General features: G+C 54.9%; 8 protein-coding genes across 8 annotated transcripts; 4 read left to right on the top strand and 4 right to left on the bottom strand.

Moving 5' to 3' along the window:
* Window positions 1-340: 340 nt before the first annotated feature.
* SETTUDRAFT_161502 (glycoside hydrolase family 55 protein) lies at window positions 341-3,246 on the bottom strand (the record flags this gene model as incomplete). Its single annotated transcript, XM_008028102.1, has 4 exons — window positions 341-926; window positions 1,022-2,565; window positions 2,620-3,050; window positions 3,144-3,246. The coding sequence occupies 4 exons, from the start codon at window positions 3,244-3,246 to the stop codon at window positions 341-343; spliced, it is 2,664 nt and encodes an 887-aa protein (XP_008026293.1).
* An 839-nt stretch (window positions 3,247-4,085) lies between these two features.
* SETTUDRAFT_47635 (uncharacterized protein) lies at window positions 4,086-4,754 on the top strand. Its single transcript, XM_008028089.1, has 3 exons — window positions 4,086-4,163; window positions 4,240-4,338; window positions 4,393-4,754. The coding sequence occupies exons 2-3, from the start codon at window positions 4,304-4,306 to the stop codon at window positions 4,508-4,510; spliced, it is 153 nt and encodes a 50-aa protein (XP_008026280.1). The 5' UTR covers window positions 4,086-4,163; window positions 4,240-4,303; the 3' UTR covers window positions 4,511-4,754.
* A 54-nt stretch (window positions 4,755-4,808) lies between these two features.
* SETTUDRAFT_47634 (uncharacterized protein) lies at window positions 4,809-6,404 on the bottom strand (the record flags this gene model as incomplete). The annotated part of the gene is made up of 2 exons (XM_008028088.1): window positions 4,978-6,404; window positions 4,809-4,922 (listed from the first exon to the last, which is right to left on the bottom strand). The coding sequence occupies exons 1-2, from the start codon at window positions 6,172-6,174 to the stop codon at window positions 4,809-4,811; spliced, it is 1,311 nt and encodes a 436-aa protein (XP_008026279.1). The 5' UTR covers window positions 6,175-6,404.
* Window positions 6,405-6,572: 168 nt separating this feature from the next.
* On the top strand, window positions 6,573-7,489 carry SETTUDRAFT_169381 (uncharacterized protein). The gene is made up of 4 exons (XM_008028101.1): window positions 6,573-6,617; window positions 6,674-6,901; window positions 6,956-7,088; window positions 7,138-7,489. The coding sequence occupies exons 1-4, from the start codon at window positions 6,598-6,600 to the stop codon at window positions 7,219-7,221; spliced, it is 465 nt and encodes a 154-aa protein (XP_008026292.1). The 5' UTR covers window positions 6,573-6,597; the 3' UTR covers window positions 7,222-7,489.
* A 227-nt stretch (window positions 7,490-7,716) lies between these two features.
* Window positions 7,717-8,769, top strand: SETTUDRAFT_28697 (uncharacterized protein; the record flags this gene model as incomplete). Its single annotated transcript, XM_008028069.1, has 2 exons — window positions 7,717-8,047; window positions 8,120-8,769. The coding sequence occupies 2 exons, from the start codon at window positions 7,717-7,719 to the stop codon at window positions 8,767-8,769; spliced, it is 981 nt and encodes a 326-aa protein (XP_008026260.1).
* Window positions 8,770-9,153: 384 nt separating this feature from the next.
* Window positions 9,154-10,524, bottom strand: SETTUDRAFT_169380 (uncharacterized protein). The gene is made up of 2 exons (XM_008028100.1): window positions 10,417-10,524; window positions 9,154-10,314 (listed from the first exon to the last, which is right to left on the bottom strand). The coding sequence occupies exons 1-2, from the start codon at window positions 10,447-10,449 to the stop codon at window positions 9,235-9,237; spliced, it is 1,113 nt and encodes a 370-aa protein (XP_008026291.1). The 5' UTR covers window positions 10,450-10,524; the 3' UTR covers window positions 9,154-9,234.
* Window positions 10,525-11,376: 852 nt separating this feature from the next.
* Window positions 11,377-11,863, bottom strand: SETTUDRAFT_169379 (uncharacterized protein). The gene has a single exon (XM_008028099.1). It carries the CDS (start codon window positions 11,640-11,642, stop codon window positions 11,427-11,429), a length of 216 nt encoding a protein of 71 aa, XP_008026290.1. The 5' UTR covers window positions 11,643-11,863; the 3' UTR covers window positions 11,377-11,426.
* A 504-nt stretch (window positions 11,864-12,367) lies between these two features.
* On the top strand, window positions 12,368-13,186 carry SETTUDRAFT_169378 (uncharacterized protein). The gene has a single exon (XM_008028098.1). The coding sequence runs from the start codon at window positions 12,787-12,789 to the stop codon at window positions 13,033-13,035; it is 249 nt and encodes an 82-aa protein (XP_008026289.1). The 5' UTR covers window positions 12,368-12,786; the 3' UTR covers window positions 13,036-13,186.
* The last annotated feature ends 2,918 nt before the right edge of the window (window positions 13,187-16,104 follow it).

The following is a 16,104-nucleotide window of genomic DNA, read 5'->3' as shown; positions in this document are numbered from 1 at the left end:
TACTTCACGATGAGGCCAAAAAAAATCCCCCGAAGTTGGTTTCTAGGTCGATTCAACTAATAAGAACACATATTACAAACGAGCATAGCAGGTGTGAACGCGCGCAGGAGTCTGCGTGTACACAAAATCGAAAAAAATACAACAATAAGACCAGATACAGCTGTTTAGGATGTACTTTAGGTGCTCTTCAGCACAGTTTTTTTATTTTAGGAAATCGTATATATTCAAGAAGAGTTGGATCAAGGAAATCACATATGTATATGTATATGCATATCTCCCCCTTCCCCGTATGTACACAGCACACTTGATCGCAGTCTCCTCCACCCATCCGACGACAAGCTCACAAGCCAAACATGCCGATTCTAAACACATTAATGGTGTCTACAAAGGAGCTGTTGTTATCGGAATGGTTTGCGATTCCCACGCCATCCCTCGTAATCATTTCCTCGCTGCCGACGGTATTAATGTTGTAGAGATTGATGTCGTAGGCGTTGCGGCCGCCCTCGATGCTCAGGATGTTGAGCTGGCATTTTGTGGTTGCGTCGCGCGCGTTGCACGTCGTGTTGTAGTTGTTGAAGAAGGAGTAGAGACCCACGCCGTAGCCGAGGATGGCGTTGCTGCGCACGATGCGGAGACCCCAGCCCGATGCTATGCTTGGGGTGGTGGTGGCGTTGGAGAAGGTTGGTTTGGCGGCGGCGGAGTTGCCCGAGACGGGGAGCAGAGAGACGAGGGTGAGTGAGAGGCTGGAGTCAGGTGAAGAGGTGAAGACTGGGTCGTTGAGAACGGGGTTCGTCGGGAACGGGATGGTGGCGTTGGGGTTGGGCTGGTAGTATGCGGTTTCGGTTTGAATTTGGCCCATGTAGACGTTGCGCGTGTCGACGAATTGGTACTGGTAGAGGGTGTGGTGTTCTACTGATGTGCCGTAGCTGTTGTGTACTCGTTAGCTGGGTCTCCTCAAAAACAAGACAAGGACGAGAATAGTGGTAGCGCTGAAGGGGGTGGTGGTGAACAGGAGACTTACAGCCACATGCGCCCGTTGATGCTCTCCACAAGCAATCCTCGGCCAGAGTAAATGGTCAGCTGAGTGTTTCCGTTGTCGGCCTCGTCGAGGTCATGGTCAGCTGTCCAAATCCAGGTATTCTCCATGTAGACGCCTGCACCGTACTTTGTCACGTGCCATGACATGTATGCAGCGATGCAGTCCCTATCCAGGTTACTCTCGGTGATGGTGACATTGGCTGTCTTTTCGCACTGTGGCGTCTGCAAGTCGGAGCCATAGAATCCTCCGATACGGACATGCACATCCCAGAATCCAGATGGCTCTTCATCGTATGTGCCGAGATTGTATTCGAGCAATATGGCACCGGCTTGCTCGCCCTGCGTGCTGAGGATGACGTCGGACATTTCGACTCGGCCCATTTCGCCTGGAAGGGCAATCTTCACAACGGGCTGGGGCTCGGTTATGGAGTTGAAGTAAGGGCCAGACGAGAGAATGACGGACCCGAGAGCTTCGCCGACAATGATAGAGCCTGGGGGAACGTAAACCGTCGACGTGACTTTGTAAAAACCCGCATCAAGATACAGAATCTTTCCCTCTGCTTTGGCCTTGAGAAGAGCAGCGTTGAGGGCGGCGGTGTCGTCTGTGTGTCCGTCTCCAGTAGCACCCAGATCGCGAGCACTGAGAAACTGGGACAACGGGACGTCTCCATATTGAGGCTTGGAGCGCTGGTAGAAGCCTCCTTGGGCATCGACCAAATTAGCTGGTCGCTGCGTGGGGGGAAGGTGACCACGGGCTTTGATGGGGCCATTGGGAAGGTAGCGATGTCCATCAGCCCAGGCATCAATGATTGTAGAACCCGAGGATCCTGCGAGGTACGTTCCGTTGGGACCAACTACAGCAGTCTCGACGTTGTCCAGTTTGACATTCTCCAAATACAAAGCTCCAGCAGCAGGAGGTTGCGAGTTACCAGTCCTAGCGGTAACAATGCCGATCTGCGTGTTCTTGATTTCGCTGTCGAACAAGGTAATGGATCCTATATTGACTGCCGAAGGGCCGCCCGCCGTAGCGTTTATCGCCACACGGCAATTGTTGACGAACACGGACTTGAACGTCCAGCCCCAGTCCCAGATCATCTGGATTGCAGTATTCATATTATTAAATGTAATGTTGCGAGTGGTGAACTGTTGGTTACCAATATTGAAGCCAATGTTTCCGCCGTTGAACACCAGATCAGTCATGAATCCTCCTGATCCGCCTTCGAGGAGCATACCCTGATGCGCGGTCCCCTTTTCAGCATTCATGTTAAACACAACATTTTGAATACTCGTCGCCTGTGCAGTTGGCCAGTGGAGTCCGAAAGCCTGGAACGTGATGGGCAGCTGTGTAGTGTCGAGAATGAGATTGCGGATCTGCCGGTAGAAGGTGTTTGTTACTCCAAATCCGGTTTGTCCGGGACGGATTCCAACATTCAGATAAGGAGAGCCATCGATCAAGCCTATTCCACCTGTGGTCGAAAAGTTGGAAGCGGCAAGAATGGTAGGCATACAATTAGGGTTTCCAATGATCTAGAAAAGTCAGTCCGACTCGGTTCAACTCAACTTTTCTTTTCGCAGTCATACTTGAGTATTGTAGTAGTCGATTATGCTACTCGAAATCAAGTACGTTCCGCCTGGAAAGTACACAACAGCAGGTGTGTTAGTAGAGCTCGAGCAAAAACCTGGTGCACAGCGGTTGCCGTCAGTCATGGCTTTCTGGATAGCCGCAGTATCATCCGTGACTCCATCGCCAACTGCGCCGTAGGACTTGACATTCCTGAAGACGGTGTAGTTTTTCGGATTGGGGTTGAAGCTAGCAATGCCCTGGTGTTTGATGTCTTCCATCCAATAGGGAGCACAGTCTGTCTTGGGCGCTTCATGCTGGCCAAGTTTTACATGCGGATGGGTCTGGACATCCGCACCAGCCGAAATGTCGGACGCTTCGTGCGCATGGCGACTTTTGTAACGGGGGTTCAGCGCAAGCGCGCAGGTCGAATACAAGCCCAACACAAGGGCTGTCGTGGGATTAAACATTGTTGGAAGTTAAAACAACAGGCAAACGAGTGACAAGGGCTTGAGGCCTGGTTAACATGGAGAAAAGAACTGACTTCCGGTACCACAAAGTATATCGATACACACGCCAATATATGGACCAATGCGAGCGAGGGCGCCTGAAGGGGCCTTCCTAGGAACGGACCTTAGCCAGAGCATATGTAGGACCGAACAATAAGCACCGATGTGAGTAGAGATCCACCATATTTGCGTTTGTAGTACGACTAGCCAATAGTGCAAGGTATGTTGGTGTTCGCAGCACGGTCAATCCGGCCTTGGCCTTCAAGCGTGTGGCGCCGCGCACGTCGATGACGATGAGCAATTCCTCGGGGGTTGAAACAGTCGTCGGCGTTTACTCTTGAAGGCGTCATAATGAGATGTAGATATCCAGCCAGCACCGGATTTCCGAATGGTGCCCCGGAGAGTATGCGGGGTTCTGCCTGTGAAGTTGGGCCCAGGGAGGTCGACCTGAGCGCCACGCAGGTAAATGATGATGATGCACGGCGCTGCAGGGAGACACGGCTCGTATTGCCTATTACGTTGATACTAGCACATTGCTTGTGACGCGACGCGTACAAGGACAATGCATCGAGCGCAAGAGGGAGATCAACAAGATTCAGACGGTTCACGGCTGGCGCCTGTCCACCATGTTGATCGCCAATGTCACTCTAGCTTGGGGCTGAAAACTGTAAAGTATCATGACGGAAATGCCGGAATCCAAAAAGCGACAGCGGACAGGGGTTGGCAAGCAAATATGTGACATTGGGCCCATGCGAACAATGGCCGCATTCGTTCTTTTGCAGTTAGTTCTTTTGCAGCTGAGTCAGATTCGTCGAGTTGCCAGGAAGGTTGATATGGAGCAGGGTTGTTTTGGAGTGGGAGATGAATGCAGCATGAGACACGTCTCCACGTGACCTGTCCCCCCGGTCGGCAACTTGTGGCGCTCAACTCCGACGATCCAAACTTTTGCGTATCCCAGTCTCCCGTGCACGTCATCTGCGATATCCGCCAGCCCAAACAGACTTTTGCACCCAAGACCCTCGGATCTAGTACTCACATCGCCATAATGTTCGGAGGTTAGTTGGTCCTGACCCAGAAGCGGCAAGCGGTGGTTGCACGAGTGGGGTGGAATGTAACTGACGACGGATGTAGCACCACCACAGCCTTCCAAGCAGGAGCTTGCTGCGGCCGAGGCGCAGACCATGTCCGACATCAAATGGACTGCGGCCAGCGCTGTTGTCCTGTACTTTTGTAAGCCAATCCTCCAACACCTGCGAAGGCGTGTCATGGGCTAACCACCACCAGCGCCTCACCTCGTCGAATACGTTTCGAAGCTCTTTTAACCGGCACCAATCTTTATCACATACAACGACTACGTCCGCGTACACCGTACATGGCAATGCCTCCGGAAACTGTATCATAGACGCGCATGCAACCAAGCATGCGCTTGTAACAACACCAGGGCGCACAACGCTTCACGGAAATACTCGTCACCACATGTAATGATATCCCAATGTAAACGTTTCCACCGCCTCAGATATTGTCCACGGACATGCAAAAACCAAGTGTGCAGAATGGTAGCAATGCTTGCCGGACGCTAAGACTATTCTCAGCTTCTATGCATCCGCCGCTTGGTATCTCACAACGCCCAATTTTTGCAATATAACCCCCACACATCTAATCAATCGTACATGCTCAAAGCAACAATGCATACTATGGGATTATCGCTTTGCTGGCCTCGTCTGCTTTGTCGCCTCCCACTCGTCGTACTCTTCTTTCGTGTCGTCAACCCATTTCTTGAGGTGCTCGAGTTGACGGTCGTAATCTTTCAGAAGCTGAAGGGGCCTTGTTAGCGTGTGATTGCGTGTCTGCTGCGGGTCCAAGTCTTACCTTCTCTAGCGCCTTCTGGTCTTCGTCCGAGAGCAGTTCACCGTTCTGCTGCTTGTCAATGTTCCTGCCCAGCTTCTCTGTCTCCTCCTGCAGTATCCGCGCGCGTTCACGAACGCTGGACATGCGCGCCCAAATCTCCTCTTGCCGACCTCCCAACACGGGGTCAAAGGCCTGCTTCTCGAGCTCAATCAACTTCTTCTTCAGGTCCTCCTCCTGTGGGTCCATGACATATCCCCGGTTCCGTAAAATCTGCACCTTGGTCGCAAGGGCCAGTGTTCGCTGCGTGAAGACGATGTGTTTCCGCTTCGCTTCAGTGATGCGCGACGCTACAGTCAGCTCATGTGCGTCCTTGAGCAACGACAGACTATTGTTGATTTCGTGCAGACGTGTTCGCAGCGCCGTGACAGCCGCGGCTTGCTGCCGTATGCGCTCTCCGACTTGTTCGAAGCCACGCGCAAGCACGGGGATGGCGCCTGGGCTCGGCTTCTTTGACAGCGCCTCCTCCCATTTTCTCTCGTCTTCGCCTTGCGAGGGCCCGTAGAACGGCGCTTCTTCTGGCTTGACCGAGTTGTAGAAGTAGTACTGGAATACACATTCTGGGTTTGCCGGGTCCCACTTGTTGTTGAGGATTCGTATCTGCTCGACGACCGACTTCTCCCGTTGGCCACTCATGGTAGAGCCGGCGAAAGGCTGTGCCGAGGACTGGCGCAGCTGCGGGAGCCCTTCGCGCTGCTGTTGGATGCTTTGCGCTTGGACGTTGTTCAGCAAGGGAGCTGGCTGGAGCGAGGCGCCAAAGAGACTGTTGCTCATGTTAGGCTGCTGTTGTGGCGCTTGTTGTTGCTGTTGCTGTTGTTGCTGCTGCGGCTGGCCAAACAGGCTCGAGCCAGCATTTTGCTGCTGTTGTTGCTGTTGTTGAGGCTGTCCGAAGAGGCTTGAGCCAGCAGTCTGCTGTTGCTGGGGCTGGCCAAAGAGACTGGAGCCCGTGTTCTGCTGCTGCGGTTGTGTCGACCCAAACAAGCTGGTCGTGTTGTTCTGGGGCGCCGCTGTGGATCCGAAGAGGCTAGACCCTGTTGTGTTGGACTGCTGAGGCTGCTGCTGCGATTGACCGAAGAGGCCTCCAGACGGCGCTGTGGTGCTGCCGAACAAGGTGCCCGTCTTCTTTTCCCCGCCGCCCAGGTTTCCAAAGCTAAACGACATGCTGAAGGAGGTGCGTGAGGTGCGCGAGCCGTGTCTCGGTTTGTTCTGTGGGTGTGTGGGCGAACGGCGATATCCTCAGGTCGCGGGCTGTCGAGCGCTCAGTTGTTTGTTTTCGGTCGCGGGTATAACGCGAACGGAGGGCCTGCAGACACGTTGGCGCAGGAAAGGGAGACAATGGAGCTCAATGGGCGTGCATACCGGCGGATGGAATATGCAGGCGGTCTGGCAACAGCGCAGTTGGGATGCAGGCGCGAAAGTGAGAGATTGTTTGTTGCTGGCGGCCAAAGGTTCAGGCACGGGCAGCGGCCCATCTCACATCCCTGCCAGGTTTAGTGAAGCGCCAAGCCGACTTCCGCGACGACCTCACGACCAGCATCCTCAGGTCAAGAGCCGATCGCCCGCCATTGGCACCGCACCGTCAACATGTCGTCGCGCCAGCCCAGGTAAATATCCTCTCTGCGTCCCGCTGCAAGCCCCGCGGCCTGATTGACCCCGCCAGGTTCAACCAGCAAGCCCTCATCGACACCACCCCTCTGCCCGACGACATCCCCAAGGTCCAGGAGCTCGGAGCCAGTTCTGCGCCCCTCCTCAGTGCCTCGTACTTTATTGGCGCGCGGTGCAAGGCCTACAACGATGACTACATGATGTGCAAGACCGAGGCCAACGGCCGCGGTGAATTCGAGTGCATGAAGGAGGGCCGTAAGGTCACCAGGTGTGCCGCGAGCGTGTGCGTACTACACCTGCAGCGGTAGCAGGAGCGGGCTGCTGACACGTGCGACAGCATCAAGGACATCAACGAGAACTGTCTGACGCAGTTCCGCACCCACTGGCAGTGCCTAGAAAACCACAACCAGCAACTCTGGAACTGCCGGTCGGCAGAGCGCAAGCTGAACCAGTGCGTGTTCGAGAAGCTGGTACGTCTCCGCGCACCCTCGTGCGGCCCCGGTTGCTCATCCTTTGCAGAAATTGGAGAAGACGATACCAGATACGCCAAAGGGCGAGACACCCGTTCACCTGCGCACACGCAACATCTTTGCGGGCCACTAACTGCTGTACATATAGCGCTGGGAACAAAGTACAAGGAAATTCAACAGGGTCCATTTCAACGTCTGTCTGTGACGATACGACAATTCGTTTGCATCGTGACGGAGCAAGTGGTTTGCTAAAACTAAAAGTCATCCAGCAGGTGACGTGCTACGTCTCAGACCTCGTTCACATATGAATAACGCCATGATACTTGACCACACCTTGTTTTCCTTGCCACTATATCCGCTGACGATGTCTGGTGAACATGAGCGATTGACTTTGGCAGCACCCTTTGTTCACAAATACTACTACACTTGAAGAGGTGGATATTACTATCCCTCGCCGTCGTTATTCAATATTTCCGCCGCTTCTTCTAGTCGCCGTTTTTCTCACTCCTTTGCTTCTCGTATTCAAAATCACAGTCTATCACTTTACCCAGGCCGCATTCCATTCAGCTAGGCGTACTACGGCAGCCAGGCAGATTATTTCCAGGAAAAGACTCAACTCGATTCCAGCATGAGCATCACTGCGACAGCAACGTTTACCAGCTCCCTGAGTGACGAATATGTCGGGGTGGAAACTCCGCCTATCGAACTTGATGAGTCGCCCATCACAATTGGCAATGCTAGGATCAAGCCACACAAACATGTCAAGACTGTCGCTTTGGAGGTCGAGGAGACAGTGCTGGGTGAAACCATCACAGTCATGGTTCCTTGTCTCACCTGGACACCGCCATCGCCCAGTGTCTCTGACTCAAGCCTATCCATACGCAGCACGCCAACCGTACCCACGTCTCCCGTCTCCAACAGTCCAGAAGAACCCATCACATGGTGTACCCGTGACCTCTGTATGATTCTTTTTTTTTTCTTCGCATACATCAACACCACAATATACATAGCTAACACACACACGCAAACAGTATACCTAACCAGCATCCTCAAGCCCGACGAAACCGCCTCCAACACACTCGTCTTCACGCCCTCGCTCGAAGTCCTAGAAGCAATCAACACCACCGATGCAATCCACCTACAGCTCCACAGCAAAACACGCGCAAGTCTACCCCCAAACCTCTCCACCCACGCATATTCCAAACACGCCCCAATAGGTACCGGACGCCCCTCGCACCGCACGCTCCTCGCCTCATCCCATGCAAACAGCCGCTCCGCATCCGCCGCCCGCCGCTCGCTCGCGCACGCCCTGCTCTCGGACGCGCGCGCCGTCGCCACAGAGCTGGATAAATGCAACCTCCTGCAAACATTGCACCGCGTGCCGCTGCAGACTCTGCAATCCATGCTCCGCGCAATGCACCTCATGTCATCTGTTCCCGACGCAGAATGGCACGGCCGGCTGGCGCAGCTGCGGGCCGGCGTCGACGCCGCGAGTGGCGTCGAAGCACGGATTGAGTTTTTCCTGCTGCAGATGGGCAGGCGGGCGCTCGAGCGCTGGATTAGCTGGGTCAATGTTTGCTTGGAGATTGTGGGGGAGCGCGAGAGGAGAAGCTGTGCGCGTGTGTGGAGGGAGGCGGCGAGGTTCCTGGTTAGGGCGTATGAGGAGGTTGGGGGGTACTGATTTGCGCGGTTGGATAGAGAGCTGTGGGAAGTGGGAGTTTTTAGGAGGGGGGTTTCTTTGTATATGTGGGTGAATTGGGTCATGTATTTCCAGTGAGGATACTGCGGGATATGGATGAATAAGGTTGGATTGGGGCGGACTAGACACTTGGATTTCTCCCCCTGTGTTTGTTATAGAGGTTGGTTTTTATGTGTGCATGGAGGCGGGTTTTACAACGCAATGTAGTAGATGACCGAAGAGAGCAGTGTAGCATGCATATCTTGTATCCTATACATAATCAACAGGCAGTAATACACTATCAGTATCCACACTAAGAGCAATAGTTTCCGCACTGTGTAGACACGACATACGTCGAAACTATTGATTACATCTAGGGTTGATCATCGCAGCAGTACTACTACTCTAGACGGCAAACTGGGTATCTCTACACTGAAATCATAACGCATCACGTTCTGGCAGCATGTATCAAGCTCTCCTGCCTCCACCGGCACCACCACCACCCCTCGCAGCGCTCATGAAGCGGTCACGCAGGGAGCCGCGATTGGCCGCAGCAGCGCCGGCAGGCGAGCTTCTCAAAAAGGAGCTTCCCTCGAGAAACGAACTGCTGCCATCCATGCCGAAGCTGCTCCTGCTGTTGCCGAGATCAAGACCCAGACTGACTCGGCCGGCCGTGGGATGCGCACCCAGCGTCATTCCCGCAGGGAGACCTGAGCTGCGGCGCGCCGAGCTGCGTCTGGCGCTGGAGCGGCGGCGGCGCGTCGAGCGTCTGGAGCGAGCCGACGCAAGGCCAGCAGGGAGCGCGCTGCTCTCCAAGTCGCTCGAGTCCTCGAGTTCGGAATCGGTGTGCTCGTAGCTCCCCGCTTCAGGAATGTCTTCGTCGAGGTCGCGCTCGTCCTGCAGGACGCCGGCCATTTCCGCCTCCTCCATTTCAAGCATATGCGAGACTTCGGCTTCCATCATGCTGCCTTCTATGAAGCTGTCTTCGTTGAAGGGCACTGTGCTTTCTTCCTGTGCTTCGCCGCTGATTTCGCTTGCTTGCTCGTCTTCGTCTTCTGATGACTCGTCTGCACTGCTACTGTCGGCTTCGGTGGATGAGTTGCTCATGCTTTCCTCTGCTTCTGGGACTTGGTCGTCCAGATCCCTTTCTTCTTCGACGAGACCAGCTTCTTCCTCCATTTGGCCCCTCTCCCTCTCCTCTTCGTTGGCAGCTTCTTGCTGCGCGGCGGCCAGGTCCATCATGACTTGCTCTCTGCGCTGCATCAACTCTTGCTCCTCCTTTTCAAGCTCCTCATCTTTGAGTGCCTGCAGCGTCTTAGTCACACCCGGGGGACGCAGCCACCCTGCACCAAAGCGGCGGACATTGAGTTTTCGCTGGGCAATTGTATTCTCATCGACAGTAAGAGCGGAGAGCAGCAGATTCTGGTTGTGGTGCGGAACGTGTCGCGAGGTTGGGCGTCGCTGGTTGTGCGAGTTGGGTGGAGACTGCGACTGCGTGTCTTCGAATGCCGTATGTGTGTTGTGGAGGGAGGGCCATAAACTGGCGTCCTGGTTTTTCCATCAGTACTTCATGTCTCGACATTTGATCTACTTGCTGGCGACGTCGCCGCCCACAGTTATTAGCCTCGAGGCCGTGGCAGAAATACTCACTGGGCGCGGCGCAATCATAGGCAGGGAAAACATTTTGCCTGCTCTTTTGAAACCAACAGCGCGCTACAGCTAGAGCAGACAAAAGGCCCGAGAAGCCCCAATTGCCGTGGTTGCGTCGCGGTAGAACGCGTTGTTTGGTGTTTGTCGTGCTCGAGTCCATGGCCCCACCTCGGCTCGTCCTGAAGCAGCAAGGTAGCCGCAAGGCAACATCTGCCGTTTCTGTTCACCCCACCACATGTCCCCACCTCGCAAGGTAACATTTATTCAGCCTAGCTATATGGCCCCTGTTTTACAACTATATCAAACACAGAACTTATTGTCTAGGATAGCCAGTTTTGCAACCTGGACCAATTTTTCGCATACAGTCACATGAATCATGATGACTGTATCTCACGGCGTAGGTATCGCGTGTGCTGTAGTACGCGTCACATGTTCCGCGGCAAACTCGATGAATGTTTATTATTCAAAAAGTCACGGGGCAGCACCGCATTTCTCAATCGCCATGTCACTGGTGTCAACTCCAATGCCAAGCGATGATTGCTGATTCCTTCATGTCGGTGTTCAGACGCGCAGATGCTCCATTGGCCAGGCTTGACAGCACGTCAAAGACGCATTCATTAACCACACCGCCGCACTTCCCAATCGGGGCATGGCTTTTCCTGCCTCCCAATAACCGCGTGCCACCAGGAGCACAAGACTCGCCAGCAACACCGCCTTGGAATCCCACCTGGCACCTGACCTGGCCCCCACGAAGGCATGCATGAAACTTTCATCCGACGTCGCCAAAAAGTAAAGATGCGTTATGTACCAAGGTTCGACGACGGAGCTTTCCTCCCCGGTCAAACACGTTGCTTTTCTGTCATTCTCTCCGCTCTTTTCTTTCTCCAAAACCTAGCCTGCTTCTACTCGACATGAAAAGCAATCATGGAAAACGGGCCAGGATTGCTTCTCACCGCCAAATTACGCGCGCGTTGTCTCTTTCTTCCGGGATATTGCCTTTCTAGAAACCGTCATGCAGAAGATTCTTCGTTGCATATCGCTTTTTCTAGCACTCCTTTTTTCTTCTTCTCATTACTGCTCACCACCTTGAGCACAGACCGACTGCAAATACGGAACGTCGAGTCCTGTTGATGAAGGAAAGCTCGCACTAGCAGACCAGGGCTACACGATTTGAGGGAAGTGCCTCTGCACCCTGTACTGCACAAGCACAAGGCTCTGTGCACCATGTCGGAGCTTGTTTCCACACGTATGGCGATGGAGGGTAGTTGCTTTATTGTGAATTAGGGCTTTTAGGAAGACTTTGGCTGTAGCGTGACGCATCGACGCCTGATGTATATGGGTCCGCACTGATGCTGCAACCACCAAGCTTCCAGTGCCGATTTGAGCTTGTGCCAAGAAGAGGGAACCTCCAATGTTCGTACACTGGGTTTCTGTATGTTGTGGAGACATGTGAACCACTCTTTTTGTGGAAAGTTCCGTTCCAGTTCCTTTGCAGTTCCGGTGAAGATGAAAGCTCATGATTCTGCTTATTCCAGCAACGCATGCGATCGGAACCATGGGTCTAAGGTTGGATGTGAGATGCCATGTGCCCGCCTGTGCACCCTTCGCTTCATTTTCGAAATCAGACAATGTATGTGCGAGATTGCTTTAAATCACAGGAAAAAAAAATAAATGATAGGAAGCATTGCGCATCATCTGATGGAAACTTTGATCGGTACGCGACTCCGGTTTTCGTACACGGACGCTCACCGACACCAAACATCGGAGTCGATGACGCCCGTGTCACCCAGAAATGAGTTCTCATTTGGGGTATTCATGACTTGGGATCCTAACCGCGGAGAGACGATGCGTGTTATGTAAGCAGAGGAATGAAAGATAATCGTAAGAACGACAGGGACGGCTATACATGATCGTATTGGAACCGAGTGAGAGGATAGGGAGACGAGTATGACGGTAGATGAGCGCAGGAGATCAGAGGGTGTCGAGCCATGGGACTGTCCATGCGTTCGGATAGAGTTGAAAAAGGGCCAACCTTGGTGCCAGGTTTTCCCTGGATATGCATAGCCAACCACCATGTGGTCTTTGAACAAGCAAAATCAAGACCATGATAGAATTGCTTCATGTAATATACGGACATTGACGCCGACAAGCACTGACGGGCATGCGGCGAGGATGCGGCGTGCCAGCATCCCGGAGTCGTTGCTTGACATTTGTACAGTGTTGAGAATAAAGTTGACAGACCCTTGCGCGGGCAGCTGTTCGGGGACGGCGGGGACAGCCTCCTGTGGGGCTATTGCTGAACCATCAAGCGCGTGTGCGTGTGGATGCTGTTATTCACGTGTGGAGACGTTTAATTAAACCCATTACAGTATGCCGGGCCACGAGAGTATTGGTATTGTTGCACACGGGACGGCTTCGGTTGGCATCCTGCTAAGCCGATCCAGGCAGGCCATGGGTGGCGCCGAAGCGTTCAGAAACAGAAACCGATCCGTGGCGAGGGTGTTTACCGGGTTGTGCAAGGCTGGCGTGGAATGGGCGCACCTCCAGCCACGGTTAGACGACAAGCATAGTCAAGACGTCCATGGCAGAGCAAGCCGATGCCGTTGCTACCGACCTTGAATTTGTGGCATCCGTTGTCGGTCGTGGATAGTTTCCATCCGGTGTGTCCGGAGCGGCACCCGTTGCCCGCAAGCGGCTACTTGGCGTGAGAAGCTTAGCTCTACACGGCGCTAGGATCGCGCATCTTAGCGGCTTTGCCCACAGACGGTCGAGATTTCGGACATGCAGTCGCTGCTGCTCCAGAGGGAAAAGTGGCATGATGAAACAAGAGTAATCAGGCTGCGATACGAGCTAGAGGGTAAGACAGATGCATTCAGACGAGGCGTGGAGGAATACCCGGAGGCGGAGGATGGGGAGTAATCTCCATGGCATGTCCCCGTCGATAGATACCGAGAGGCTCCCCATAAGAGGGCGAGGGGAGGGGTGGGTGGTTGCAATCCAGCTTGGCAGGGCGCACATGTCCGCGGACAGCAACGGCGGATATGGTGCCATGGCCGCCATGGTGCAAGAAAAGGGCCCGGACGGCAGCAGAAAGTTGGAAGTGGAGAAGAGAAGATGCAGTCGCTGCTGTGCGAGTGCTCGAGGCATAGCAAGCCAGAGCCAGCGCCAACTCGGCTGGCAATCGTACGCGTGCTGCAGAAAGCAGTTGGGCACGCGGTGGGTGCATTTGGAGCATGCCCCAAAACATTGCGGCAAAACGTAAGAGGCGCATGTCTGGGGGCCAACGTCACATGGGTGGCTTGCTGTTCGCTGGTGGTGGCATGGCTTGGACGATGCTGCAGACAGTCAGCACCAAGGTGCAGCCGCAGTTTGGGCGCGAGGGCGAGCGGGAGGGTTGCGGGCACAATCACACCACCGGAGGGCTCGATTGAACAAAGGTGCCCGTCTCAAAGCAGATTGGTAGGCGCCGATGGGCCCGCTCCGTGACGATGGTGTGCAGGGGAGCAAAGGACCAGATCGGATGTGCCAGTTGCTAGCGAGGCTTGGGATGCAGAGGCTGCGTGTCGCAGCTGAGGGGTTTGTACGGTTCGAGAGATGGTGGCCTGGCGCGCGCGGCCATTCGTGGGGCGCGAGTAAGCGAGGCGAGCCATTGCGATTACGGTGCGCATAACGGTTTTCGTGTTGATCTCTCGAGTTGTTGTTATAGTTGCAGTCGACCAGCAACACGCCACGGCCGGCGGCCACCAGCTGGGCTCTGCCCATGCAATTCAGAGCCGCGGCTGGCTTGGAGCTGAACGACTCGGGCCAAAGCACCCCGCGAGGTTGCACGCAACTTGGCCTGCGGCTACATGCAAGCGGCCTGGTGCTGCCAATGCTCCACTTGCCGGGCGTCTGATCTGACGTCTATCCACAGCGTAGGTGTAGACGCTGCTAGTCGAGTAAGCCGTCTGCCGCAGTCGAGTGTTTCACGCCCTGGCGACATGGGCGGCACGTTACAGTGGCCTGTCAGGTCGCGCTCGTCATGGTCGTCGCCGTCGCCGTCGTGCAATGGTGGCCAAGTGCTGGCATGCTTCACAACAGGTGCCAGTGACTGACTGACTGACTGACTGATTCACCGTTTGTGCCAATGACTCCATGGCCTTGCCACCCACGGCTGATCGGTATACCCGAGCACGCTAGTCATGCAAAAGTGTCGATAGCTCTGCAACACGAGTGGCTTGGCGGGTTAGCACTTTGTATATACTCGACTGCTGCGTGCTGGTGCTTGCGAGAAATTCTCCGAACCGCTCTGCGTCTCTGCCATTTGTCGGGTTGGCGCTGGACCTGCTTGGGTGCTTGGGTGCGATGGCTATTTTCACCAGCAGCGCCTCCGCGTTGGCGTGGACTGCGAATGCAGTGTGTGTGTGTGCTTTGCAAAATGACTTGCAGCACAGGGTGCAAAAGGATGTGGCATCAAGCGCTCTCGTTGCTGCAGCAGCTGCAAGCCATCGTGTCCGTACGAGGGCGGCATGTCGAATCGCATCGCCTCATACCAAGCCAAGCCAAGACGACGTAGGACGGGAACCTCAAACACCAGAGTTGCAAGCCAGCCCGCCCGCTACTGCTCCGGCACTGCGCATCATCATCCTTCCACAGCCGCCGACGACGGACAGGACCATTGTCGTGCGGCGTCGTGGCTGACTGTGCATAGGTCGACGTAACTGGAATCCATGGGTGGTGGGTTTGCAACCACCGTCAGCGACGCAGAAGGAGCCGTGGTTGGGTTGATAACACAGGATACTCGCACTCGAGGCGCCATGGCTATCAAGGAGCCATCTGGCCGCCGTATGAGGCGATAAGGCTTGGCAGCGATAGTATTAGGCTACTAGCGCCCGACGTCGACCCACCCAGTCAAAGTCTATGAAGCCTCGAGTTCCATGGCCCATCTCGCGCTGTGGATCCAGGCAGAGCAGGCGTCGAGCGAGCCGACGAGCGAGCAAGAGAAGCAGACATGGCGATGGTCGTGGGGCGTGCATTGCATTGCAAGAATCAAAAGGCATACGACGACGACGGTTGATTCGCGGCCCAATGCGGGCTAGCGCGCTGGCTGCGGACGTATAGTTGGTCTTTGCTATAGCCCGGCGTGAGATTGGGCGTCGGTGCTGGCCAAACTTCTCGAGCGCGAGTGCGAGTATACAGGACTAGTTTGTGTCACGGTAGCAGGATACCGCAAAGGGAACCCATGTCCCAAAGTAGGCGTCGGTCGGTGGTACACGCTCCCCTCCCCCCCCCCTCCGCAAGGGCCCGATGATGATTTGGCCGGCGTGCTATGTACGCGGAAGGCCGGTTGAAAAAAAAGCAGCATCCAAGGTGAAGTGAGGTCGAATATTAGTTGCATTCCGAGAATCCCAGCGGTGAGGGAGTTGACAGCCAGTGGGAGCGGGGACGGGATCCTGGGGTTTAGGGATAGAGCGCCGAGTGTGGGAGAAAATGGGTTTCTCTTACGCAGCAGATTGGGTCGGAGAGACGAGAGAAATGGGGTTGGCGACGCAAAGTTTTATCAGGCCGACAGGCAGGCATGGGCGAGAGAGGGTGCAGCAAGACCCTCGTGTGCCGTCGAGGGACGGGGAGGATGCAGGCGAGGTAGATCCTGGCGTGGCGTGGAGGGGGCGGGCCGGCAGCCTCTGTGTGTGTGTGTGTCTCTCTCTC

This window comes from Exserohilum turcica (assembly GCF_000359705.1).
Source record: "Exserohilum turcica Et28A unplaced genomic scaffold SETTUscaffold_22, whole genome shotgun sequence".
Taxonomy (NCBI): domain Eukaryota; kingdom Fungi; phylum Ascomycota; class Dothideomycetes; order Pleosporales; family Pleosporaceae; genus Exserohilum; species Exserohilum turcicum.
The sequence above is the reverse complement of the archived record's forward strand: the minus strand, read 5'-3'. Positions and strand labels throughout refer to the sequence as shown.